This window comes from Grampus griseus (assembly GCF_964374135.1).
Source record: "Grampus griseus genome assembly, chromosome: 9".
Lineage (NCBI taxonomy): Eukaryota > Metazoa > Chordata > Mammalia > Artiodactyla > Delphinidae > Grampus > Grampus griseus.
This window is the reverse complement of record NC_139003.1, coordinates 15,917,690-15,945,602: the sequence shown is the minus strand read 5'-3', so window position 1 is coordinate 15,945,602 and position 27,913 is coordinate 15,917,690. Positions and strand designations below refer to the sequence as shown.

The 27,913-nt window shown below is 42.0% G+C and overlaps 1 protein-coding gene across 2 annotated transcripts in view; it reads right to left on the bottom strand.

The window, feature by feature from the left end:
• DGKI (diacylglycerol kinase iota) overlaps positions 1-27,913 on the bottom strand; it is a gene marked incomplete at both ends in the record, with an annotated part of 452,324 nt that overhangs the window by 9,067 nt on the left and 415,344 nt on the right. For both annotated transcript variants that reach the window (XM_082662462.1, XM_082662463.1), the window contains 2 exons: positions 10,633-10,753; positions 14,349-14,386. In XM_082662462.1, coding sequence (XP_082518588.1) covers positions 10,633-10,753; positions 14,349-14,386 — 159 coding nt within the window. The remainder of the gene's footprint in view (positions 1-10,632; positions 10,754-14,348; positions 14,387-27,913) is intronic.

Sequence of the window (27,913 nt, the reverse complement as noted above, 5' to 3'; positions counted from 1 at the left end):
AAATATATGCACCCCAGTATTGTACTATTTACAATAACCAAGACATGGAAGCATTCTAAATGTCCATCGAGAGATGAATGGATAAAGAAGATATGGTACATATATACAATGGTATGCTACTCAGCCATACAAAAGGATGAAATAATGCCATTGGCAGCAACATGGATGGACTTAGCGATTAAGTGAAGTCAGAGAAAGACAAATACCATATGATATCACTTATATGTGTAATCTAAAAAAAAGATACAAATGAACTTATTTATAAAACAGAAACAGACTCAGAGATATAGAAAACAAGCTTATGGTTACCAAAGGGGAACGGGGTGGGAGGGATAAATTAGGAATTTGGGAGTAACCTATACATGCTGCTGTATATAAAACAGGTAAACAACAAGGACCTACCGTATAGCACAGGGAACTACACTCAGTATTTTGTAATAACCTATATGGAAAAAGAATCTGAAAAAGAATATATATATATATGTATAACTGAATCACTTTGCTGTACACCTGAAACTAGCACAAAGTTGTAAATCAACTAAATTTTAATAAAAAATAAAGAGAAAAAAGAAAATGTTCTGTGTACTGAACATCAAAAAAAAAGAATGAAATGTCATTTGCAGCAACATGAATGGACGTAGAGATGATTATACTAAGTGAAGTAAGTCAGACAGAGAAAGACACACATCATATGATATTGCTTATACATGGAATCTAAAAAAAAAAAAGATACAAATGAACTTATTTACAGAACAGAAATAGACCCACAGACATAGAAAACAAACTTACGGTTATCAAAGGGGAAAGGGGGCAGGGAGGGATAAATTAGGAGTTTGGTATTAACATATATATACTACTATATATAAAAGAGAACAAACAAGGACCTACTGTATAGCACAAGGAACTCTACTCAATATTTTGTAATATTGAAAAAGAACATATATACAGAGATATATAGATATATATCTGAATCACTGTGCTGTATACCTAAAACTAACACAATATTGTAAATCAACTATATTTCAATTAAAAAAAAATGTCATTGGGTCAAGGAGAAAGGGGACTTTCACAATCCTCCTGGTCATCCAGGAGCTAAATCGCCAACTGTACCTCCTCTCTTTCCCATCTACTGGTCATCAAGGCTGGGTGAATCTTCTCTTGCACTGTCTGTCCTATTTGTTGCTCCTACGTGTCCTATTTGACAGATAAGCTTCCTCAAAGGTCTCTGTCAGGAACATATTAGCATGCAGGACTGTTACTAAGAAAACATAAAAAAGATCTTGCAACATCCAGATTTCCAGGTTTTAAATTCATCATACATCCTGTGTCACCCCAGGTATTTCAACATTGAAGTTCACAGTCTTTCACTTGGAACTACCCTTCCTCAGTTTGTTCTCAAGGCTCCCTTTTTTTTGCATAAGCTAAACTGGTAGCTGCACGATCACCCAAATATTTCTCAGGCTCTCCCAGCTGTGAGAGCTTGCTCTCTCCAATCCTGCTACCCAGAGAGGGATTTTCTACCCACACACCTAAATCTTACACATTCTTTAAAGACCAGTCTGTGAAAAGGTCCTCTGAAAAGGCCACCTTTAACAGATGGAATCGACCTGTCTTCTCTTTGACAGAAGGAATCAATCAACAGAAGAACTCCCATAATACTTATTGGAGTCTACCCTTGTACTATGTGTTTGCTTTTCAAATGTATGCCTCATCTCCTTAAATAAATTATTCTCCATCTTTTAAATGTAAGAACACTTGGATTCTTTTTCATATCCTTCTAGCGTGTTCCCTATTTTCAGGTTCGACGAGGATTCAGTTCATTCATTTTTGTTCCTCAGTCCTGTGATTCTAAGGAAACATGAATGATGATCCACCCCCTCCCCGCCCTGTACCCCCCGAAGTGCCCAGCAGTCCAGCACAGTGATTAAGACGGAGGGTTCTGGAGCTGAACCTCCTTGGTTTCAACTCCCAGCTGTATCTTCCACTCACTAGATCTGGGGCAAGTTCATTTCATTTCTCAGCCCCTTGATTGTCACACATGTAAATCGGGATTAATAATAATATTTATCTCGCAGGTTTGTTATGAGGTTTCATAAGTTAATAGAAAAGAATGTGCTTAAAACAGTAGCTGGGACACTACATGAAATGCCTAAAGTTTAGGTATAATTAAGTGTCCTACTCTCTGACATAACACAGCAGGTTACACTAAGTCAAGATACTGGAATATCAGTGAGGGAAGGAGATATAAAAGGGTGCCTTGGCTCCCACTTACATTTGAAGTAAGTATTGACTCCAATTCTGTGTCCTGAGAACCAGTCCTCCAGGCCTATTCAATGGCTGATGAGGCATCCTCCACAAGGTCAGGAGCAAGAAGGCTTACAGTGCCCAGTGGTCCTTTTAGAAAGCTCCTTCAGCAAAGCCACTCATTTTGAAAGGAATTCCATGAACACGAGCAGCCCGGCCTCACCAGTGTCTGTTCCCATTGTTACTGATAATTGTGTAACTGAGCAGGACCTTCCCGGGACAGATCCCTCCTCCCATGTCCTCTGCTGTAACTCCTCTCTGGAGTACCTAGACAATAGTATCTGATGCACACTTTCTGAGTTGTTTTACAGATGCTAAAACCACCACCAAATAGAAAAAGTTAACTACTTGTTGATCATGAGCCCCCAGACCTACCGGCACCTAAGGATTGATAACGTTAACCCCTGGGACACTGCCCTGTTACCTCACCATCAGCCAATCAGAACTGTGCATAAGCTGATCACATACCCTGGAATGCCCCTCCCCCGCCTTGCCTTTAAAAATACTTTGCTGAAACCCTTTGACGAGTCCGGGGTTTTGGGGCACGAGCCACCTGTCCTCCTTGCTTGGCCCTGCAATAAGCCTTTCTCTGCTCCAAACTCCAGTGTTTCGGTTTGTTTGGCCTCACTGTGCGTCGGGCACACACGAACGTGTGTTTGGTAACAACTGCACAAATTTTTAGGCAACAGGGGCCTTGTCTCAGGTCCTCCTTTCCTCAGCACTGTCACTTGGTGCTCTCAGAGCTGCACCCGCAGTGGGTCCATGGACTCTGGGGTCCACGCCTCCATGCAGTGACAGGATGCTGAGGCAGTTTAATCTGTGCTAACATGGCAAGGATCTGACACTGGAAGTGGGACAAGGGAGAGAAAGAAGCTCGTTCCTCAACTTTCTGACAAGAATCACTATAAATGAAGCCAACCCAGAAGGATTCCAGAGCTGGTCATCTAATCTGCGAGTCAGGCACGCCTGGAGCTGTTTATTGTCTCCCCCTCCCCCTTAATCCTCTGCAGCTGACAGAGATGAGAAAAAGAGCTGCTGATACTAAAACAAGATCCTTTTGCTCTTCATATCCAAAGAAACTTCAGTTAAAGGTTTCAGGAACAGCTCTGGAAAGATGGACTTAATTAACTGATAGCAAGAAGGGGCTGCAGGAGAGAAAAGGAGAGGAGGAGTGACTGCCAGGTGGAGCCTGAGACAAAGCTGTGGTTTCCCTCCCTAGTTGTGTCTTCAGTGACCTACAGGGAGCTCTTCCTACTAGTACAGCATGCTGTCTAATAGTACACTGTGTGGGTTAGTAGCATTGGTGTAAGATTTGGAGGTGGAGGTGTAGCCAGAGAAATAAAAACAATCAACAAAGACCATAAAAATTTTCCCTTGAAAGAAAAATACATGTGAAAAAATAGCAACTATGGTTTTTGGAAAAGTTAACTTTAGTCTCACTCTTAAGGGAGAGAACAGGAGAAAGAGAAAACATAAAGATGATGGAAGTCCTTCAATATATACCAATGGGGAACATTTGGGTTTGGGCTTACTTTGTATTTCATGAATACATATATCCTGATTAAGGAGTTTGAAGGAATGCCATTAAGTTGTCAGCAGAGAATTCCTGATTGTTCCCCGAATATAAAGGGAACTCTTGGCTCTCTGTCCCTCCCAGGATTTACTAAAATATCCACACTCCATTCCATAGCTAACCTGCACCGGAAGATGACTGTTGAATCTCCACTGAAGGGATATGGGTACAAATTTCTCCATGAAATTTTCATAAGATGATCACTGCCCTTCTGCAGCCCTGTACCAGTTGTCACTAGAACGCTGCATATGATACTCATTTCAAACCACCCCGTGCTGTGGTTGTTTATCCATGTTTCATTTCCCTCGCTGGGTTTTAGGAATATGGAAGGCAGAAGCCAATCTCATATTATGGATGCATTTTGGCAAGTCACCTAACTTTACTACCCTTCAGTTTTTACCACCTGTCAAATAGAGATAAGAGAACTTACCTTGTAGGACTGTTGGAAGAATTAAATGTATGAATACATGTAAAGCATTCAGAACAGTAAAGATGAGCAGTGATTATTACTATAACATTTTTCTTCAAAAGTGCATGGCACTGGGCTTCCCTGGTGGCGCAATGGATAAGAATCCGCCTGCCAATGCAGGGGACACAGGTTCGATCCCTGGTCTGGGAAGATCCCACATGCCGCGGAGCAGCTAAGCCCGTGCGCCACAACTCCTGAGCCTGTGCTCTAGAGCCCGTGAGCCACAACTACTGAAGCCCGCGTGCCTAGAACCCGTGCTCCGCAACAAGAGAAGCCACCGCAACGAGAAGCCCGCGCACCACAACAAAGAGTAGCCACCATTCTCCACAACTAGAGAAAGCCTGCGCGCAGCAACGAAGACCCAATGCAGCCAAAAATAAAAAAAAAAAAAAAAAAAGTGCATGGGACAGAATTTTTGAATGAATGAAACATTTAAAAATCCACTTGGACCCTGGCCAATATATTTTTTCTCAGAAAGAGATCCATAAGTGGAACATGGATTCAAAAAAAAAGCTATGCTATATGAGAAATGGTCTGAAAAATAAGGGAAAGAAAAATACATTGTGGGGAATACACATCAGTATTCCCTGCTGAAGGCCAGGGAAGCTTTTCTTGCTTCGAAGAGAAGCAAAACTTCACAAACCTCCCAACATGAAAAAGTGAGCAGCATGGTAAGTAGTCAGACCTTCCAGATTTCAGGTTTGCTGCCCAGTCAGTGCTCATCCCATAGGTCTTCCACTGAACTGATGCAATTTTATCATCGATCCTGCACTTGTATTATATATGATGTGTCTTTTGTCACATGCATCCTTTAATTTGCTTCCCACACCGAGGCATCCAAATCCCCTTTGCTATTCCTACCAACTCCCCGTGGCCTCTCTCTCTCTCTCTCTCTCTCTCTCCCCGGACCTCATTTCCCATTAGTTTCCCTGACGCTGCCAGCAGACCATTCCAAATCCTCCTCTGCCCCAGGACAAAAGCTGCACAGATGTGGGGAGAGCTGGCACTGGGAACTCTTAACAGCACCATCATCCTGTCCCAGCAGGATGGTGGTCGTTTCTCTCGGGGACCAGAGGCAGAAAAAGGTGGGGGGGTGAAAAAAAGAAAAGAAAGACTGAAGGCAGAAAAAGAGGGAAGACAAAATAAGCCATTGAAATCAGAAAGGAAATGCATGAGTGAGATTTCTATCAGGAAACACAGTAGGGGGCAGAGGGGTGGGAGCTGGGAGAATAAAAACAAAAGAGCAAAATGTGCCGGGGTGGGGGGCTGGGGTAAAAGACTAAAACACCATAAAAGTCTCTCGAAGGGCTAACACTAGGGAGGAGGGGGTGGGCAAAAGTATGGCTGAAAGGAGTTGAAAAGCTGGCGCCGCCGGGGGGTGGGCGGGGGTCTCTCAGCTGGAATCCCTCCACATCCTCCTCTCTCCACCCTGTCCCTGTGGAATTCTTAAGCTCGCTCCCTCCTCCGTTCTCTTTTCAACCCTCCCAATGCCCAAATTCCAGTTTTTCATAAAGGAAAGCAGCGTGTCGTGTATTTGAGAGAAGAAGTCCCAAAGAAGATGCGGGAAGAGAAAAATTCAAGCCTCCTGTGGCTTTTCAGAAATAACCACAGGTCCCGTGCCCCCCAGCCCCTCAGCCTGGATTTAAAAGAGCTCTGAGAAGAGAACTTGGTTGCTGAATGCGGTGTCTGGGAGAATGACTAATCTCTCACGACTCCCGTTCAGAGGGCGGCGTGCTCCTGATTGCGGACCCCACTGCTCAGCGTCAATAAACGGTGGAGAAGAGGGCAAAGCAGAGGGGAGAGAGGGGCTCCCTGGAGTACGGATGCAGAAAGCAAACAATCCGTACCAGTCATGAGCCTTGAAAAAGGCCCACTGATTTCTCAGGACCCTTGTCGTTAAAGGCATCTTTACAGGCAGGTCTTTGAACCGTTTTTAGGATTTATATAATATGAAGACATAAAATTTTCAAAACTAAAACTTCAAGAGGTTTGCAGCAACTGAGATTATTAGGAGGGGCATCTCTTGACCTTTGGCACAGTGGAAAATTTGTATTCATTTATTTTTTTATTTACATGAATGCAAACTGATCAGACCCACCCACTCTGCAAACCTAATGCTAATTTACAAACAACGATGCCAGTCTGGTAGAAATCCCCAAACCCCAGCCTCACAGAGGCATCTTCGCAAAGGATATTTTCCATCAGATCAGGGGAATTTCAGAGTCATCATCATTATTAAATTAGGCAAGACTATTCGCTGAGCAGAGATCACATTAAGAAGATGATTACAGAGAAAGGGTCATGTTTTCTGTGTTCCTGTCCCCGACTTCAAGAACACGATAACTTAAAAGAGTTTCTGTAATTGAAATGAGATGAATAGTTCTGCAAAGATAGTTTCCAATTCTAAATGCACAGGTTTATGAAATTCTATCAGCAACTAAAGATATGAAAACAAATGACAACAGAAATGGTTGAGCCAAAGTGCTTAGCTCTTAAGGAACATGGAGAATTAGTCTGACAACGTCAAAAGATTTTACATCCGTGTTCCTGAATAACTAGAGATAATGAGGTTGATGTTAAGAATGAAATTGACCATGCCTATCAGGTTGATAAATACTAATTTTAGTAAAAATCAACTGCAATTCAGTTTCTATTATTTGACTGCAGTACTAAGAGGTTAAAAATTGCCACCCATCAATATACAGTGATCCTTGGGATGTAGGTCATAGTAAGACTTTATTTTCAAACAGAAGAGATGGATTTTGCTTCATGGTCTCCAGTCTTTCCCCCCATGTATCTGCTGGCCAACTGGAGACCCTGGTGAGGCAGACGCAGTGACCATGAGAACTGTTTGCCTGTGAGTGACGTTGAGGTGATTACAAAAATCTCAAGTGTTTTCTCATTAGTATAAATATTAAACCACCTAATTTACAAAAGCTAACCCCCAAAATTAGAAAAATAAGCTTCCCCCTACCCCAAGTTCCTAACAAATTCCTTGTGTCCTTCAGTTTTGACGCAGAGAGCTGTATCACATTATTCACTCTTTGCAAAAGACACCTGGGATCAAAAAGAAACTAGTTTAGTATTGGAATGTCAGGCTTTGATCAGAGCACTAAGAGATTTGCCAGCTGCATTTCATGCCAGAAAGAGTGCGTGTGGACTGATCTATGGCTGAGGTTAGAAACTCCAAGTCTTATGAGCTTGAGTTACAGGGGCTTTTAAAGACCGTCTTAAGGGAGTAGAAAGAGAAGTTGGGGGGTGTGTGAAAATCCTTGGTGTTAGAGCTATATCATCTCAGGCCTCATCATTCAAGTCCCTGGGGAGACCCAGCTGAGAAGAGGATTTTTGGTTTTGTTTTTAGTGTAATTATGTCCCAGATATTGCATGGGACATACTTAATGCTTAAAAAAAAAGTTGTTGTATTTTTATTTGCTAAATATTGCAGCCTTGGCTTCGGACCCTGAACCAAAGGAAAATATAAAAGCAGAGCTCCAGGGAATTCCAAGTGAGTCAGTAGTTTGGGACATTGAAAAGGGAGGGTCATCATTTTTAACTGAAGAAGACAGAGTAAGGGAGCGGGGTAGATTAACTATGGCCATTAATTATAAAGCAGAGGGGTCTATTTCCCCACCCCTTGAGTTGGGGCTGGCTCTGTGACTTGTTTTAGCTGGTGGAATGCCACAGAGATGAGGCAGACTTCCCCAGCCTGGCCTCAGAATGTCTGGAAGCTTCCATCCTCACCCTCCAGGAACCCGAGGACCATCATGCTATGCAGAAGCCTGGGATGAAGGTCCAGGTGTAGAGAAAGGCTCAGGTGTCCCAGCCGTCTCAGCTGAGAGCCCCGAACATGTGAGAGTCCATCTTAAATACAGACTCAGTCAAAACGCAGCTCCCTGCAGCCTCATAGGTAAGACCAAGTGAGATACCAGCAGATCACTGATGCAGAGCGGATCGCAGAACCAGAGAAGGGAATGCTTGTTCTTCAGGAGAGGTAGAGAGGGGAGGAGAGAGCATTCCTAAGTTGTCTCATCACTCAAATAGACAGCCAGTGTCTCACCTAACTCTAGAGTGGTATGTGGGTATGCGGGCAAACAGTCTCATCGGGTAAAGGGCAAACTCGGAGGGAGGGATGGAGAATGATCAAGACGACAGCCACCCGCAGTACTTGAACCTGAGCTAGAGGCAAACAAAGTGACAGCATATATCTGAAGTTCACCTGAACTTTGTACAGTGGACATCCTGAGATCTTTTCTATTAAGAGAGAAATAACCATGGAAGCTTTGTGACCTTTATGCACTGTCTGTGGGGCTGGGTTCTAATATTTGGTTCTGCCTGTCACAAGCTTTTGGAAGAGTCACTATAAGGAAGAGGAAACACCTATGATGTGTGTTGTTGGGGGCGGGGGGTGGTGGGAGAGGCAAGCAGAATTGACGCCACCAATGCTTTCGCAAGTCTTGCCCAAAGAGGAATGCTTTAACTGCCGGGGGCAGAATGGTCAGGTGAGCAGGAGGCAGAATGTGCACACCCCAGACGCAGCACCGGAAATACATCTAGGCTTTCCCGGGCAGACAGGCTTGGGATTCTCCAACCTAGCCTACCAGGGGGGAAGAAAGCCTCTAAGGACGACCGTCCTACTTTAACTCCCTTTTCCTCTTCCTAAACCACTCTTTCCACCGTAATTCAGGCCAAGGGTTCAAGCAAACGCTCCGTGGTGAGAAGGTACTGAAGACAAAGCAAGGTGAGTCTAATGTGACTGACAGTCTAATACTTACCTTACAAGGTCCTCGTAAAGATTAAATGATAGGATGTGCTCAGTATAAGCACATGGCCTATAACCCGTGCTTGAGAAGTGGTAGCTATGTTAGCTATTTGTGGCTTTACAATAGGACTTAAGGCATCTACATACAACTGCCTTAAATTTTATGATGCATATGTTTATATATTTTTTTAGCCTGCAACTGCTTGATAACAATGACTGTAGTTTGTTTTTGTGTGTGTGCTGGTCTATAACAGGTAGTTCCTGTGAAGTACTCCACAAATATTTGATGAATGAATGAATGAATGGAATAAGACATGTTTGCTGAATTGCATAAAAAGAGGAATAAAAAGGAATGTGAATCAGACATAGAAAACAAACTTATGGTTACCAAAGGGGGAAGGGCAGGGGAGGGATCCATTGGGAGTTTGGGATTAACAGATATACACTACTGTATATAAAATAGATAAACAGTAAGGACCTGCTGTATAGCACAGGGAACTATACTCTATCTTGTAATAACCTATAACAGAAAAGAATCTGAATAAGACTAGATATGTGTTTATATGTATAAATGAATCACTTTGCTGTACACCTGAAACTAACACATTGTAAATCAACTATACCTCAATTTAAAAAAAGGAAATGTGAATGTGAATATGCTTACTGTTTACAACCTAAATATGATACAGTGAGTGTAGGCCACAGGCTCAGTGCTAGGGCTCACAGAAAATCTTCCAGGATCTCTGTGTACCTGCATCTAGCAGAGCTAGAGACCCCGCAGAAACAGCCACGCCAGGGAACTGTTTCCCCTTCTTTCCTATTGTTCAGTCCTAGAAACACTGTAAACGTGGGAAGCTGAAAGTATGGTCAACATTTGATATTCCTCTCATGTGTTTGTGCCTCTAGAGGACTATCAGAGGTACATGCTAAAGTACCTAATCTATAACACCAAATTACACACCCAGTTAGGACACCGTCCAGGAGGTGAACATGGCCGGCCACAGAGGACACGAGAGTACCAGATGTTTTCAAAGAGAATAAAGTGTGACTTGAGTTGAAAAGATGAATGAGACTCAAACAGAAAAAAAAAAGGGGGGGGGGTGGGGACTAGAAAGATGGGAAAAAAATATGCTCATTACTCCTCAGAATGATCAGCTATAAATATGGATTAGGTACCTGCTCCCAACTAGTTAGCTTCCCAAAACATGAAAGCTCTTCCCAAAACAGTAAAGCACGCTATGCCGAGGCCACATGTGGTTTGTCTTCTAGTTTTTAATTAATCAGCCCCCAGATACCCTGCCTTGATATGAAAGGCCTTGATATGAAAATTATTTCTGTTAATGGCTTGGTTAAGGTGACCTACACGTGTAAGGGATCTGGAATCCCAGCTCCCTCAAATAAGCAAGGAGAGTCAGCTAAAGTTGGAGAATATTTTTACCATTCTGAGGACAGCCTGGATGAAAGTCAACTTAGAAAACTCAGTCTGTTTCATAGATAAATGATTCTTGGTTCGCTGTGCCTACTCACCGTGGTCAAGGATATATTTCACAATCTCCCCGTTGCCGGTTTTAGCTGCGTAGTGAAGGAGTGAACAGTGGTCTGGTCCCTGAATTAGCAGGCTGCCTCCATTTTTATAGCTTTCTATTAGCTGAAAAAGAGACATAGGAAAAGCAGCTCAGGCACAGTCCAGAACAAGGGAAACAGCTAACCGGTGATAAAATAAAACTAATGTAACAAACCACAAATGTCTCCATCCTCAGAGGACACAGAGAAAAGTCAAAGAGATGAAGTAACCATTCCTGGGTTGTGTTATCACTCAAATAGATGGCCAGTGTCTCAGCTAACTCCAGAGAGGGTATGTGGGTACTGAACAGCCTAAGGAAATGGAAACATGCTAAATTACTTGTTCCTTTTCTGTTTTTTGTCTTTAACTTTTCTGGGCGCTGGTCTCTGTCTCAAGGGAGTAAAGGGTGGAGAGAAGAATAAAAGATTCCCTATGCTAGCTCAGCGTTCTCTTGACTGAAAGAACAATTAAGTCTATAGGCAGGAATAGCTTGATGTCTGGTAGCTAAGCTCCTTCCCCGTCCTTTAGTTTTTTCTCCAATCTCTCATGAGCCTAGCTACCGAGTACAGAAGCTGCTTCCCATCTTCCTGCATGCGCTCACAACACATATGCACACGGCAGACACAGGCACACCCATGTATGTCTCCTTCCTTCATCCAGATCTGCGGCCCAGCCTGCATGCCTTCTGCCCAACGTATACCCAACAAGGCTTGAGATGATCCGTGGGATAAGAACCAGAAGGGTTCAGAGAATGTAGTAGTAGAAACCTAAAAGACTTCAAACATGAGAACAGCCTGGAGAAATCAGATACTGCAGCCTGGGAATTAGGTGGCTAAATGGGGACACAGTCTAAGTTTGTGAAATACTGAACGTTATAGAAAGTGTAACTGGATCTCCGTTCTCTACACTGCAGTATATCAGAACAAGAAGAGCCTTTCTTTCTGGAGCTTCTAAAAGATAGTTTTAGGATAAATAAGAATCAGATAACTCGGCAGGATATAAGCAAAAGGAATGTGTCTTCCACCAGGAAGTTAGATGGCACATTATAAAAAATCAAACAACTCACAAGGTTGAAGAGTAAACTCACGGTTCACGCGTTCACTCCAAATCATAGAACCGCCATGTGCCAGATGCCAGTGAAACAAAGATGAATACAACTCGGCCACTGGCCTCCAAGACCTTGCCGTCCACGGGGGAGACAGCTGTGTAAAGAATTGCACAGAGACGGAGAAGAACCTGAGGAGGGTAGCACAGGGCACTCGTAGGGGATGGAAAAAAGTCAGGAAAGACTTCCTAGGAAATTGATCAAAAAGGAGTCGCTGAATGGAAGTAAGGAATATATGGGGTTTTCACGCCTAAACTGTGAAGCAAAGGAACAGGAAGAAGTAGCTAATTGTCTTCCACAAAAAGCGAAGAGAATCCTGTTCTGTTCAACTGTCTTGTCTCACAATGACACTTCCATTCTTTGTGGGCAGATCCACAGAGGATTTGGGCTCAACAGAATAGCAGAGACCCAATCCATCAGCTGCCCTGATTCTGCCTTTCAGTGGTGTTTATAGACACTGTGAATGTTAAGTTAGTCCACGGGCATTTTATGCAGCCCAGTGTATAGGAGCCACTCATGACAACCTTCACACAGGGATGATCCTGGGTTTTCTGTTCTCAGCTCACTGGTGCACTGCCACCCCCCGCTCCCCACCCAACCTCTCTCTCTCTCTATCGCTCTCCATCCCTTACACACACACACACACACACACACACACACACACACGCAGTTTAATATTTAATATTTATTGTACTTTCTACATGGGATAGAAAAATGAAAGACGATAGAGAAGAAAAAAGAAAAGGGGGAAAAAGTACTTGGGAAGGAAAAGAAAAAAAAGACAGAAAGAAAAGAATGAAAGAGAAAAACCCTAAGCCTTTATATTTGACCTCTCAGTAAATAAGGTGTTATTAAGTCATTTCTTAGTCATTTAGGAAATAATTACAACAGAGAATGAAATAAGACAGCCAGCTGAACATACTGATTTCCCATCTCTCAAATAATTCTCTACTAAGTACCAAAAAAAAGTGTGATAATACACCCAGGGACCTGGAAAATCTGTTGCCTAGACTGAAAGTATATACAAAATAAAATGAAAAGGTTTCAAATGTACAACAGTTTGCAAAATTTTCTGGTTTAGAAGCTCTGCAAGGGCAGGAATCAGGTCTTAACTCACGCCTCTCTTTCCCACAGAATCCACTATAAGGCCCTACAGGGAGTATAGGATAGTATTGGTTTAATCCACTGCTGGGAAATGGCACTGAACGCATAGGCGCCCACACTGCTTAGACAGCACTTTCCTCTTGTGGGTAACAATTCCTAGTAACGCTATGATCTGGACAGTGGCACAGGCACCACTCCCAGGATTATGTGTCTAAAGACGGCAGTTTATCAAGATGCTGGCAACCTTCTCACTATTTGTCTTCTGCTAGTAACCTGTTAAAAATGTAGCACAGAGATTTTGCAGTTTATTCAACAGATGTGCGTCAGAAGAACTTGTATACAAGGGCAGTGCTTCTCAGCTTTCTTTTAAGGCTTCTGGTTTCTCCATATGCAGTGGCACCATACTCCATGAGTAAGGCAGAGCCTCTGCCCAGGGGCAGCTGTTGATATTACAGAACAGATCAACGCCAGTGTGCGTTATACAGGGACACGTGGGCAGTCCAAGTCCTGACGCCTGAAAATAACTTGGGGCCAAATACAGCTTTTAGGGTATTCATAGATTATATTATATTTTATAACAAATATTTGCCTCCCCACTATGTTTAGCTACTAAAGAAACATAGATTAACACTATATTAATAAAACAGCTATCATTTTAGAGTCCCTGCTATGTAACAGGAACAGTCTTAAGAGCTTTACATGAATTTTACATTCAATCCTCACAATAAAGCAAAGAGAGGGGCAATGTGATTCCATTTTACAGATGAAGAAACTGAGGCACAGAGAGAATTAGGTAGTTACACAAAGTCACGTATACGGTGAATGGCAGAGCCAAGATCTGAACCCACGCAGTCTGACTTTGGAATTCGCATTCACTCTAGAGGCAAGCAGTGACCATCTCCTTCCCTCTGAACTTCCCTCTGAACTAAATTCGTCAGAAAACATGAGCACAAATCAAAATACTCGAGGCAAAAAAAAAAAAAATACTCGAGGCAGATCAGAGCATCTTCTGATTCACCGTGATCCCCGAAGTTCAAAACTGTAATAATGTCGCAAGATGTAGGCTCTTGCCTAGAGAATGTATTTCTGGGTATTGTCCAGGTTATTCCTACAGATGCATTCATTTAAAGACCTATCTAAAAAGAAATCTTTTAACTTCAAATTTCAGAGAGGAGGAATTCCAAGCACTGTGAGGACTGCCTCCTGGGGACATGCATCGGTTGTATCTAGTCAAGGCAAATAGCGCAGTGCCTTTGCACAGACCCTTTGCTATTAGGAGATGTAGAGATGCTGTGAAGACCCCTCTCATCCTCTCTTCTCAGTCCTCAAAAAGAGCATCCTTCCTCCTTCTAACCAGCTAGTACCAGGGGGATGAGAAACGATATACGGGATCATGAAAATTTGGTGAGAAATGATGTTGATTTAAAGTCTTAAAGAATCACCAAAAGTTCTGGTAGCAAGATATCTTACCTTCATAAGATCACCAGCTATTACTGCCTGCAAAATTGCTGTGGAAGACAAAAGAGAGATGTCCCATTAGTAGAAGACCCTCTCATTAAAATATTATAAAGGGCTGGATCCGTATTTTGGAGACACAGTCTACATTTGGGGCAGGAACCAGGGGAGGACACACATGCCAAAGGGTGAATCTGGGAACAGACTAAGGCCTTCCCTTTAGCCCTTCCCTACCTGGGCACTCATCTCATACATCATTCTAGAGCGTACCTGAGCCCTCTCCAGCCCAGGTACAGAAAAGAGAACATGAAATTTAGAGTCACACATATTGGATTCAAATCTTAGCCCTGACCCTTACAGGCTGTGGAATACTGGGCAAGTTATTTAACCCCTCTGAGCCTCAGTTTCCACATCTGTAAAACAGCAAGTCTCAATTGTATAGGATCCTTCAAAGGATTAATTCAATCATCTAAATGTTCTTAACTCATCCACTGACGCAAAGTAGGTACCTAATCATGACTGTTTCTGGTCCCTTCTTTCTAGTTCCCTCTACTTTGTCCTTTTGGGGTTCAAAAATCACTAGTAATTTTGTTTGTGTGTTTTATAATTATAGATAAATACCTACTGCTATGGAAAGAAGGACAAGAGACAGTAAAGAAGAAACACATTTTGATTATGTTCTGAAGAAAATAACCGTATATTTAGCATAAAATTCATTGGTGATTCTTACAGAAAGAGCTCTAGAAGTCCTAGGTAACCTAAACTAATTGTAAGACTATGTAGCCGAGGGGAAAAAAATATAAGTACCTGTGCCTGTCATGTGGGGTGTAGAAAAGGAATGAGAAAATATAACTGATAAAAGGGGGAAAGAATACATGAGTGTCTAATGACAATTATGGTTCCTAAAGGGAACATGTGTATTAGGTCGAAAATGGTCCCTTTAGAAGAATAAATACTTAGATTCTAAAACTGCTCAAAAAAAAGGATTATTTTAAGCCTTTAAAGTCACCAAAAAAAATTAGAAGATTTAAAATTTATTTTTCAACTGTCACTTTACTCTTCTTGTTTCAGAGTCTCTCATATAGAGTTAGCCAAAAATGTAGTATCAGGTATCAAAGTACATGGAGCCCTTGACCGTCACTGAACAAAGCCCTTGAAGCATTTATGATGAGCAGTTAGGAGCCCTGGGTGACCAGAGGCAAAGGACCACAGGCATGTTAAACTCGTTCAATGGCCCAGGGCTGAGTGCCTTCCCAAAGCAGAAACCTTGAAAACCTGTGGAAATGATGAGGGTTCCTTGAGCACAGGGGAGGAAGAAGAATGCAGGAAGAATAGAGAAAAAGGAAGAGCAGGAAAGAGGGAAGAATGTTTCTTTCCCATAACAAGCTGTAAGCAATCTGCTTTTCTCACCTCCCTTTGGCTCCCAGCACAATGCTCTTTGTACGCTATCAACGCACACCAATCAGTTGTTGAACTGATTGAAAAGAGAGCAAGCAGAAAAGGAGTGAGAAGGCAATGGAGATAAAAATGACAGAAAGGGAATTAATAAAACGTTATGCATCCAAAGAACCCAAGAAACGTGTCTCACTCCTCCTAGTATAGATGCGACACTGGGGTTCAGAGTGCAGTGACTCTCTCGGGGCACAGAGCCAACGGTGGCCCCATCAGCACCGTAGTGCAGGTCCCTGTGACCAGCCCCAGCCTCTGTCCAGTGCCCTCTGGGAGGTCGCCCTGTAGAAGCTCTACTAGGCTCTGTGAGGCTTACGGAAAATGGAAGAAGATAGTCTAAAGGTTATCAAGCTTGTAGTGTTGTGGAAAAGGCACTGGATTGGAGTCTAATTCCAATCTCTATAATTTACTAGATATGTAAATTTAAGAAGTCATCCAAACTTTTTGAACCAATTTTCTTATGTAAAGTAAGGTTAACAGCTGCCCTGCTTACCTCTCTGTAGTAAAGATGAAACCAAAAAAGTGCTTTATAAATAGGATAAGTTATATTGACAGAAGGGGTAGAGTGACTATACGTAAGTACATGAAAGAGACATACAAACACTTCAGAAGGAGCCTAGCAATGAGGGTAAGTTGGTGGTGGAGTCAAGCAGACACCTCTCTGTTCACAGGCCCCATCAGAAGTGAGGCATGGATGAAGGAGCCAGTGGGATGGTTGGTGCTTCACCCCAAGATGTCACCTGTACCTCAGAGGACAGGGAGGAAGAGGCAGGGGAAAGTATGAGCAGTTGCAGGTCTGGGAGAACGACTCAGTCTGGGCTTTTATACTGTAGGATGTTCTCTTGACCGAGGTAGAGTATCCATTTAGGAAAGAAATAAGGTTAGGGAAGTTGCCTGAGAAGGCAGCTAATGAAGAGCCTTGAAACTTACATGCAGAAGTTCGTAACAATGTAGAGCCTGCGTTTTCAAGACCATGTTGGCACATTTCTCAAGTTTAAAAGAATTAGAAAAAAGAAAGAATAAAGGGGAGAGAAAAGAAAAGTGAATTCGCTAATTTAAAGCACCAGTGAATAAAATTTGGTGCATATAAGCAAGAAATCAGGATGATAACAAAAATTCCCCAGGATAAATACTATTGAAAGAGCCCTGAAAATAAATGAATGAATGAACAAATGAATGAATTAATGAGAGGCTGGAGGAAAACTTAAGCTAGCTGCAGAGTTCAAAGGATTGTTGGAGGAGGTGAAATTTAAGGTGACTCTTCCACAATAAGTGGATTTAATTAGCAAAGAAGATTTGGAAAATCCTTAAAACGTGAAGGGAAGATATGAACAAGGACTTGGAAGTTAAGAGTCATGTTGTCTGAGGCGCCCTGGGAAGAATTCTGCATTATCACATCTGAGGCTGGGTTGTCTTAGGTCATAACTGTAGAGTTCCTAAGGGACTGCTCCAGGGAGCACGCTATGTCAAGAGAAGGAACCTGGATTTTCATCCCAAGAGTAATGAGAAGCTATGGAGGCGTTAAAAGTAAATCGAGGATCGTATAAATGTCCTGACACATGCCAGTTTGATTCCTCCCCTTCCCTCCCGCAAACAGAGTTACGACCTGCTCTCAGCTCAATTGCTCCGGATTACCCCCATTACGGCGGCTTTCCATTGCTACCTCAGACTCACTCAAAAGCATTTTTATTTATGTCTTTTGGTTTCCTACAGCCTCCCAATTTAAAGTCCCCATGAACAGATAGAAGAGCATATAAAAGAATCATAACCACAAATAATTTCCAATTGTACTGAGACAGAAAACATGAATATTTATTTTTAAGCCAAGCAGTATACTCAAGGGTAGCTATTATGCAAACATTATTAGGCACAAGGCCCTCTTCTCTCCTGATTAATGTCCTTCCCTCCTGAACACTGTTGTTTAAGATTTGCTCTGCATAAACAGAGCCTGAATCCATTAGTATTCAACTCCAGATAATAACCTTCTGAAAGAGCAAGCTTAAAAAAAAATGAGTTGTTATGATTACAGTATTATTCTTTATTATTTCTTCAGCTCTGAGCCTGCCTTCTTGCCTTTTCCAAAACTCCTTCATAACTGAGGCAACAATGCTCCCAAATTCAAAAGAACAAGGGAAGTCAAATGGCCAATGGGACACAAGGGTTACTGAGTAGGTGGATACTGAGTTTCCCAGACAATTAAATCACATAAACTTAGACAGTCAGACAGGAAAGTAAGAGGGTAGAGAACTGAAAAGTTTGTCAGTTTTAGAGTTTAGAAGTTGAATCATTAGTTCACAAGAAATGGTTTATTTTTCCTTCAGCGCTGTGCCTTCCAATCAATTGCTAAACAGTAAACATCCTGAGAGAGAAAGCTGGAACTGAAAAGTCAGGACTACCAGGAAGGAATCACTGTCTTCCTTCTCACAGCCTCTCTCCTAGGCCTGGACTCCCAAAAGCCCGGACTTCCTTAGCCATCGGTGCACAGAAGGGAAAAAATGACTCCTATCACCTGGAATCACGATGGGGAGAACACAGTCCAAGGGCCCACTGGCTGGCTCGCCTGCTTCTGCCGTGCCAGGCCCTGTTCAAGGCTGACTGTACAAAACATACTCCATCCTCTCAGAGAGCTGATATTTTGGCAAGAAATCCAAATTAGGAAGGAATATATTTTAATTGAGTCCAGAATCATACTGCCTGAGTTTAAGTCTTGTGAGTACCATTAACTAGCTATAACCTTGGGCAATTAACCAAGCTTCAGCTCTCTCATTAGGAAAATGAAGATAAAATCAGTTCTTTTGAGACTCTGCCTTGCAAGTAAGCTCAAGAAACAGCGACTCTGACCACTGTGGTCTTCTGTGTAGAACACCATGGAATACTGATGTTTTTAACACCATTACACAGAAATGAATCACTTTCTTCTATGAAATGAGAAGTTTAGACTAAGGTCAACTATAGCTCTAGAACATGGCATATGACTACTTCCAAAGGGATAGTTTAAGGTTGTGAAGTTTGCTTTGTAGACAAAAATATTTGTAAATAAAAAAGAACTTGGCAAAGCCACATGTATGTTTATAAATCTCAATAAATGAACCAAAATAACTATGCTGTATATAGAGTCACAAGCCTGAGCATTTATGTCTCTTTAAAATTTTTAATCTTTCATGTTCAGCTATTTTTCAGTTTTAAAATTAATATTCTGTTGCTGAATTGTCACTTGCTAATGATGGCAGTCATCTAAATCTTTTGTTTTTTACTTGTGGAAGAAAAAATTAAATGTAACAACAAAAACTGTTGAACAAAGAATGGCTTGTGGAGGCCTAGGCGGTAAAAATCAGTTGATTCATCGAGAATCATAAATATACGTCTGGCTTTGCCAAGTTCTGCATACTTTTTACTCTTAAATATTTACATCTGCAAAGCAGGAATCACAACATAAAACTAATGCTTCGGAAGCCATATTCCACATTGCAGAGCTCTATTTGGCCTTAGTCTAACCCTCTCATTTCATAGCTAAGGAAAATGGGGCTTGAGAAGTAAATTGACTTTTCCAAGGTCACACAGATAGTTAGCAATCCAGCTGAGAGACAGAAGGGCGCTTGTCTCTTTTATTTTTATTATTTCTTTTATATTTTCTTTTATTATTTCTGACTCTTAGGTCAGAGTTCCTTCCACCATGCTGTTTCTTCTTTAACTTGGAGCAAGGTAAGCAAAAATTCAAACAACCCCAAATAAAAGGTTCATGAATGCATCACATAGTAAAGTCAATTTATGGCTTGAGGCTGCAACTCTTTTTATGCCAAAGCAGACACGGAAAAACAAGCATCCCTATGGCGAATGTCATGTTCACAATTCCCTTGATCTGATCATGACAGGTGTCTTCACACTTTTCCTTAATTACTTACTGCTCAGCCGCCAGAGAGTCTGCACTGTCAGATGCCCAAAAGCTTACTTCTCTGAGATACATACTTCTGCATAGCTTTTCCTGCATTTTCCTTATCAGCAGCATTCTGTCCAATTTTTCTACTTTGTGAGCAGCAAGCCCTGGTACATGAGTAACAAACTGTGAAGGCTTAGCTCCCAAAATGGAATTTAATATAATCGTGAACCACAGCAAAGGTAATCTAACACACATTTAATGGATAGCTATCGTGAATTATGCTAATTAGGCATAAAGGAGGAAGCAGCTCATGAAAATGACTGATAATTGATATTATTTTACATAGTCATACTGAACCCAAGACGAGGTGAAGGAAAGGAGGAACTAGATATCGCTAAAGACCTCTGCATTTGAATCTAGGCCTCTAGGAAGTTTTGACAATTGATAATAAGATACATGCCAAGTTCTTTGCTAATAATGGCTAGAATACTAAGGGTTCTTAATAATATATTAGAACTCAAGATTATTCTTATAATGACACATAAACCTGTATCAGTTCCCTATTACTGCATAGCAAACCATCCCAACATGCAGTGGCTCTAACACGGCAATTATGTATTTTGTTCAAAAGCTGATATTTGGGCTGGGTTAAGCAGAAATATCTGCTCTATCTGGCATCAGCTGGGGCAGCTTCACTGAAAGCTCCAAGCGCCACTTCACAGATCACACGCACAACTGGTAACTGGGAGCTCTGCTCGCGCGGGCTTCCTTGGGTTGCTTGGGCTTCCTCCTGAAATGCTGACTGTTTCAAAAGCAACCATTCCAAGGGAGCCCAGTGGAAGTCACCTTGCCTTGGAAATCACACAGCGTCACGTCTGCTCTGCCTCAGGCTTAAGTTCGCCCATATTCAAGGAAAGGAGCCACATACCTCATAGCTCGATGAAAAGAACGTCAAAGTCCTGCTGCAAGAAGAATATGTGGGATGGGAGATGCCGCTGTGGCTGTTTTTGGAAAACACAAGCCGTCACATCCCACACTTGCATCGTGATGTGCGTGGAGTCAGTGGGTTGGTGCTGACTTTCAGTTAGGGTTGGGAACTGACCAAGAACAGTAGCTTCTGTCACCCGTGTGATCTATGGGAGTGTACCTGCACACAGTGTCATCTGTTTGACATCATGAGTATCTCGGCAGATAAATAAGAAAAGGTGGAAGACTACTTATCAGAAGGACCAGCTTTTTGGAGCGGGAAGTGCAAGGCAAGTAGAAGACTCTGCAGACAACAAATGCTGGTTGAACTGAATTAGGAATTCTGTATAAGGTGTGCTCTCTTTAATCATCAGATGTGAGAAGAGACTGCCCCTCCTCTTTTTCTTCTCCAGTCAGGCAAACACTCACAGAACTCTAGTCCTATATTCCTCACGCTCTGCCGACTGGCGTCTCCTCCACTGCTGAAATATCGAATAGAGGGTTACAGAGCACACACCTCACATAGTTTGTCATCTTATCATCTCATCATCATTGGGATTAACCCATCAGTGGCATCTAAGGGCCATTAAATGCTACAGTGGTCTAATACTCAAATACCACCTGTGCCAAATCCCTCTTAGCATGTGCAACCAGAGACGGAAGACATAAATAGGTTTTGTGTCTCTCTAATGACAGAGTTAATCCTCAAATTCAATTAGTCCCTGCTAATTGAATTCATGAATGTATATGGGTTCTTTCCATCTGCTACAGCGATCTTTTTGAGCTGCTGTTAGCATGGAAGAGGTTTCCTGTTTGGAGAAAAAATAAACAGCCCCCATCCAGTGTTCCCTCCTGGCAGAAAACGTGCACCTTGCTGCCAGAGGACCAGGACGTGCTCCCTTCAGAGACAGTCAGTTCCATCTCCCTTATACAGCACTGGAATGACCTATAAACAGTGCGGGAACCAGATGTCTCTCCCAAACATCCCACTTGTTTATCTCTTGTTGTGAAATTGTTCTCTGGTTGTTTTACATGTTTAAGTCCCATCTCTGCCATTAAGCCACAAGCACAGGGACTGTGTTTTTCATTTTTTTCCTCTTTGTTTTATCCATACTCCACCTTTCAATGAAAACTCTATAGTACAGGAAATATATGAAGTGCTTACTAACTACCTGGTGGACACTTAAGGTCTGGGGATTCAGCTGGCTATCATTTCAATATTCTTCAAACTCTGGGTCAAGGAAGACGTTCTGAGGAACAGAAGAAAGTCTACTTTACTGGCCCCTGCTACACCTGGCAGTAAATTTTGGAGCTGAAAATAGTTCCATATCTTTTTAAGGTATATAGTGGTGTTTATTAGAGGCAGTGACACACCATTGTAAGTATCTCAATAAACCAGAAATGGTTACATTATGGGTCAGATGAGAGCCTTATACTAAGCAACGATGCATGTTACTTCCTAGGACATTGGTAGTAAGCCTTGGCTCACTGTTAAAACAAATGTCATAGGTTAATTAATCTGCTTTGGGCTTTGGGTTAGAGAAGACAAGTTCCCAAGTTAAGGGGCCAATTGGGTTCATACTCTTCCGCAGTCACAACATGTTACTTTCCACCAACTGTGAAAATATGTGCTAACACTAGTCACTGGGGGACCAGAGAAGTTCTTGAAAATACCTTTTTGACAGTCTGTACAGCTCAAAATTAATGTTTTCTCTAGTGATGACAGATTAATATTATCATTTTTGGATGAAGTGGTTCGACACACTTTTTTATGTAGTACCATCTTCTAAAGGAATATCCAATTATTCCCATAAAACTAGAAAACTATAAATTCATTTTTAGCATCAATATTATAGAATCCTATCAACTATTTTTGTTCAGTAAACATTAAGCTTCCATCCACAGGGAGGCTTTTTCCTATTTGTAAAGGGTTTCAATCTGATTACAACTTACTAACTTCATGAACCCTAAATGATTATAGTACACAATAACACTCTTTCTCCTTACGAATAAAGTCATACGTCCTAAAATGCTTAGCGCACTGTAAACTGCTTTAGCAATGTAAGAGATTAAAAAAAAAAAGTTCCAGTATTCTCCAAAAGTCCTTCATCCCTAGAATGCTGAGAGAATTTAATTTAGATTGACAAACTTTGTTTATTTTTGCTTTCCCTGGCATTTGGATGATAAAGCATAATCCTGAGAGGGTAAGAGAAATGGAAGAACTAATAGATAAGGTCTCCGTGAGCCTCACAGATGAGAGGGCGGTGCCAAGAAGAGGAGCTGCTGCCGGCCTCAGGTCCTAATGACGTTTGCTGAGGGTCTTGACGAGAGCATCAGGGATTCGGTATCATCCCTTCCCTCAACGTCAGGCTGGTGTTGCTCCAGTGATGGGTCTCCTTGAACTCATGGGATGTATTTTAGCAGTGTCCTTCAGGACCTCCAAGAGGAACTGAGGTTGACAAAGTGCCCTCACATTTCATTCAGTGATAGCTGCAAGCAGACCTGACAGGGCCTGAAAGTGATAGATGGTTATCGGTTTTAACCAAATTATCAAGACTGCATGGGAAATGGTGTTTAAGGCCAAGAGCCAAGTACAAATGAGTGTGCTCTTGAGCTCAAAAAGATGATAGGTTTATAGGTCATCCGGTCATCGGATGGTTAAGTACCTTATCATCTCCTAGCAGCACACTGACTGCTCTGTCAGGTAAAGACCTTTAGAACTGAGAAGAAGACTAGGTTTAACCAAAACACTCCTCCCTGGAATGAAATAAAGCCAAGGAGGAGCTGACACAGCAAAAGACACTCTCAGAGACATACCAGCAAAATGCACATACAGCCAAAGTGTACCTTTTTCTAAAAAGGTACAATTTCTAGAGTCTGTCCTTACTTGTAAGTGTGAAGACAGACAAGATCATTTGTATCTGCAAGTAAGTTATAAGAAAAACACTAATTTAGACTCTTCCCCATATCAACATATGATAGATATTAATTGGAAGCACAGAAAAATTAAGCATTTTACTTCAGAGAAATGAAAAAAAAAGTTTTAACTTTCACTTCAATATTATGCTAACTTAGGACTAAGCAATATCACACCTTAGAAGCAAGAATTATAAAGCAAATGGTTAGTTCTGAAGCTTGCTCAAAGGATAAGATACAAAGTAGAAAAGCCTTCAGTATATGAGTTGAACTTCAAAGATATTTATTAAAGAGCAGATTTTACTGTCCAGTTGCTAAGAGAGAAAAAAATAAAACTATACCTTCATTCTTCTTAGGGATTCATATACTCTAAAGACAGAAAGGTAAGGGTATCTATAAAGTAATGTGTGTACACTTACACAACCACATGTAGCTCTGCTTGCTAAAGAAGTAGGGTGATGTATGGGATGATTTCCTAGGGAATTTGTTAGAAATGGTTTAAAAAGGGAAGATTTGCATTGGCAAAAAGATGAGAGGAGAGTTCTCTATAGAGAAGACCGGCAGCATAGAGCCATGGAGGACAAAGTGATAAGCAGTTTCACTTGATAAAGAAGGAGAGCTGAAATGGGAGCATGGAGAAATGAGTCAGAGAGTTAAAAGAGGGTGCTTCCAAGACTCAGCAATGTGAGGTCAAAAACTTTTTTAAAAAATGTCAGTGAAAATCACTCAGCAACTCCATTTTCCAAATATAACCTTGGTCATGCCTGTCACTCTTTTCCTCGAAGATAAAAAGAGCTTAAATCTAGAGAAGAGGAAAAAAGGAAAGTTCGCTGGGAAATCAATACCAGAAGAAGAACGTCTTTGGGTGGGTCATGCTTTCCAAGAAAGAGAAGAAGCCCTCAGGGTTAGTTAGGGAAGATACGAGAACCAGAGAGACGCGTGGTCAGAGAAACAGAGCCAACTGCTGCAGAAACGGTACGGTTTAAACGACTTTTTTGCTATCTTGTAAAACACCACTCTAATTTTTTCGCAGAGGCTGAAATAAGCGCCTTCACTTCCTAGGGTGAAAAGAGGGGATGGGAATGTCACCAGACTGAGCAAAATTGAGTGGATTCTAGCTGCTTACAAATCTCTTTTTCAATAAGCCTTGGGGCTTTGCTTTGTCAGGAGAGAAGCTGGAAGCTGCATAATTAAATAGTAATGTATTTTGTTACCTTGATAAAGAAAGCTGCCAGTGTGAAAGCTGCCTGCAGCATTTATGTGCTTTGCAAAGTTCGGTTTCCATCTTTTCGAAAGATGGGTACATGGTGAGGTGGGAAAATAGCAGTGATGTTTGTCGTCACAAGCAGAAGTGACAGACTGGCCCTCGGCTGCAGGAGTCCATACACTAGCAGGGCAGAGGTGTCTCCGCAACACCTTTGCAAAACGGCAGATGACAGTTTTGGTTTTGCCTCGTGTGTTTCATCGTGCAGTATTCTTTCCTAGCTTCGATGCCTCGGTCTTCTGAACAGAAGGAGCCTTAGATGTCAGCCAGCTCAGGGTGCTCAGTGAAGACACCAAGGCGTGAGAGCAGTGCTCTGCCTAAGGTTACCCAGCCTGCAAAAGGCAGCGCCACGGCGATGCCTGGTCCTTCCCACGCCAAGAACAAGGTTCTTGTCTTTGCCTGAGGCTACCATCCATGTTCAAGTGACCACTGCCCAGAATGACACAAGTCTTTCTCTGTCCATTGGGCTCCCTGAAGGAGATGTCTAGTTCCAGTAAATTTGTAAAACAATGGGCTTAAATAAAGTCATAAGTCCATGCTAATAGATCTCTCGGGTCTATTTATAGAAAAATATATTCCCATTTTCGTTATTTGACATTGAGAGTTTTTCTTGCTCTCTCTTGCATTTTTACACGCCTGCTCTGTCCCTTTCTTTTGTTAATATCTGCAAGCAAACTATGTGCTAGGCATAGAGCTAAATGTTTCCCCATATTATCCAATTTAATCCTCACAGTGAGTCGACTAGATATGTAGTCGTATTGTTATCACCCCATTTGAAGGATGAAGAAACTGAGGCTTACTGAGGTTGACAGTTGCTCAAGGGCTACTGTGTAACAGAGCCAGGCTGTCAGCCCAGCATGTGAAAGGCTGACGAGGGAGCCTTTTCTCCCCAGCAGGGGACCATACTGTCCCCCCTTATGTGGCTGTACAGACTGTCAGATAGCACTACGGTGTCGCTAGGTGATGAAACGAGGTCCTCTCTTCCCAACATTTCCCAGGTCAGCCACAGGGAAATGTGGCTGACCAGGGATGCAGGTTTAGTTGTCTCCATGCCCCATACTTTTTGTGGCTGACCAGGGATGCAGGTTTAGTTGTCTCCATGCCCCATACTTTTTGTGGCTGACCAGGGATGCAGGTTTTGTTGTCTCCATGCCCCATACTTTTCTAGCTCTGATGAGGGAAGGTGCAGAAAATAACGCTGCAGCACCGGGAAAGGAAATGCCGTGGTAATGAACTACTCACAGGTATTGTGTGGAGTTACACTGACTAGAAGAAGGGATGTTGCATGAAGCTAAGAAAGTCATACCCTAAAATTCAGAGCATCCGGGAAAAGAGAATGGACACAGAAAGCCGGCAAAATGAGGAAGGAAGCATTTAGTTAACTTCATTCTTTTGAAAAAGAGGGGCTTGGACTGATGACTATTTTCCCAGCTCTATCCAGGACAGCACGGGCCTAAGGAGCTATAATGGGCATCATGGGCAAACAAAAATCCACACAGGAAAAATGCTTCCGAGATCCTGGAACATGCAGGTTGAAGTAACACATCCAGGATTAACTTCTGGGAACCACCCTAAAAAAGGAACAAGGTATTCTAATATTTTGCAACTGGTACTCGTGACAAGAGAGGCTTAGTCTAAGACCGTGATTCAGTTGCCAGCAGCCACCCAGTTCTTTGCAAGAGAAAGCCATCAAAATAAAAAACAAGCTTTAGGTAGAGCGGATTGGGTGAAAAGTTTTCATTGGCTATTAGGGTTTCTAGTTAAGTAGAACACAGACAAATGGAGTAACAATAACAATGATCCTTATATAAGGACCGTACTACCATAACTGCCAATGTACCTGCTAGCCCCTTGGTTATATGGGTAACCCAGATAATATCATTCTACAGAGTAAAGAGCTTAAATAAACAGTAACATTGATAAAGCAAGCGCAGTTCTTCATCTCTGCTCTCACAGATGACGACACGCGGACCAAGCCAGTCATTTCCCACTCCCTTTTTAAACACTTACCTGTAGGGACAGGTGATGTATCTGTAGGAATGAGATCTATGAAAGCTTCATTTGTTGCTGGAGGATCCACGACACAACGGTATTTGATGACCTCTTCCCACCCATCCACTTAAAAGCAACCACGAGATTAGCCTTCATCCCTTCCTCTCTCCTTTTTTTCTGTTACTTTCTTATTTTGCAGTGTTTTAAATACTTTAACTTAAATATTCTCTGAGGCCAAAGGCAATGTAAAGCAAAGTTGTATGTAAATCTTAGTAAAGAATACTCCCCCCTCAACACACACAGACATCTATAATAAGGCTTCAAAAGCTAATTAGATACTGATCACCAACAACACATTCCAAAGAACCCAAAAGGATCAAAGGATTATACAGTTACAGTCGATAGTCAGATTTAATAAGGGGGACTGAGAGAGAATAGTAGGGTCAGGAAAGAACTAAGGTAATACAACCTGATTTTGGAAAGCCCGGGGTGGGGGGGGGAGTTCATTTTGTTCGCTTGTTCTGTTTTATTTTGTTTTTAATCAGCAGTGATTGTCTGTTTTCCTAGGAAATGTGAAAGACTAGCCAAGGAAAAGCATGCTGTCATCTTTTTTTTTTTCTTTTTTTCATGCTGTCAGTTTTGTTCCTTTCCTTTCACACAGCCTTTGGGGAGCACCCAGTGAGACCACCATAAAAGGCCATCTTTTCAGCACATTAGTAACTGAATTTCTTTGGAAAAGGACCAGCGCTAACCTATCCTCTACAAGAGGGAACAATGTTAATGAGGCCACAATGGAACTCAAAGATTTGTACTGGAAGGTGCTGTTTGCCAACACCACATACTGCAGCAAATGTTACAGTGAGACTTGTACAGAGGGAATCAGGTCTGTGCCAGGGCATGGCGTAGAATGGGGCAACATTTCTATTCATTGAGTATAGAGTTAAATAAGAAGGGCAGCACCACCCATGGAGAAAAAATTTGGAATACACTCAAAAAACCAGTCAGTGGATAGGGAAGGATAAATCACGGGCGTTTGAGTTGTTAGAAAAATTCATCATTGTTTGTCCTTAGAATCGATGGAGGTGGTTCGAAAACACAGAATTAATGAGCACAGAG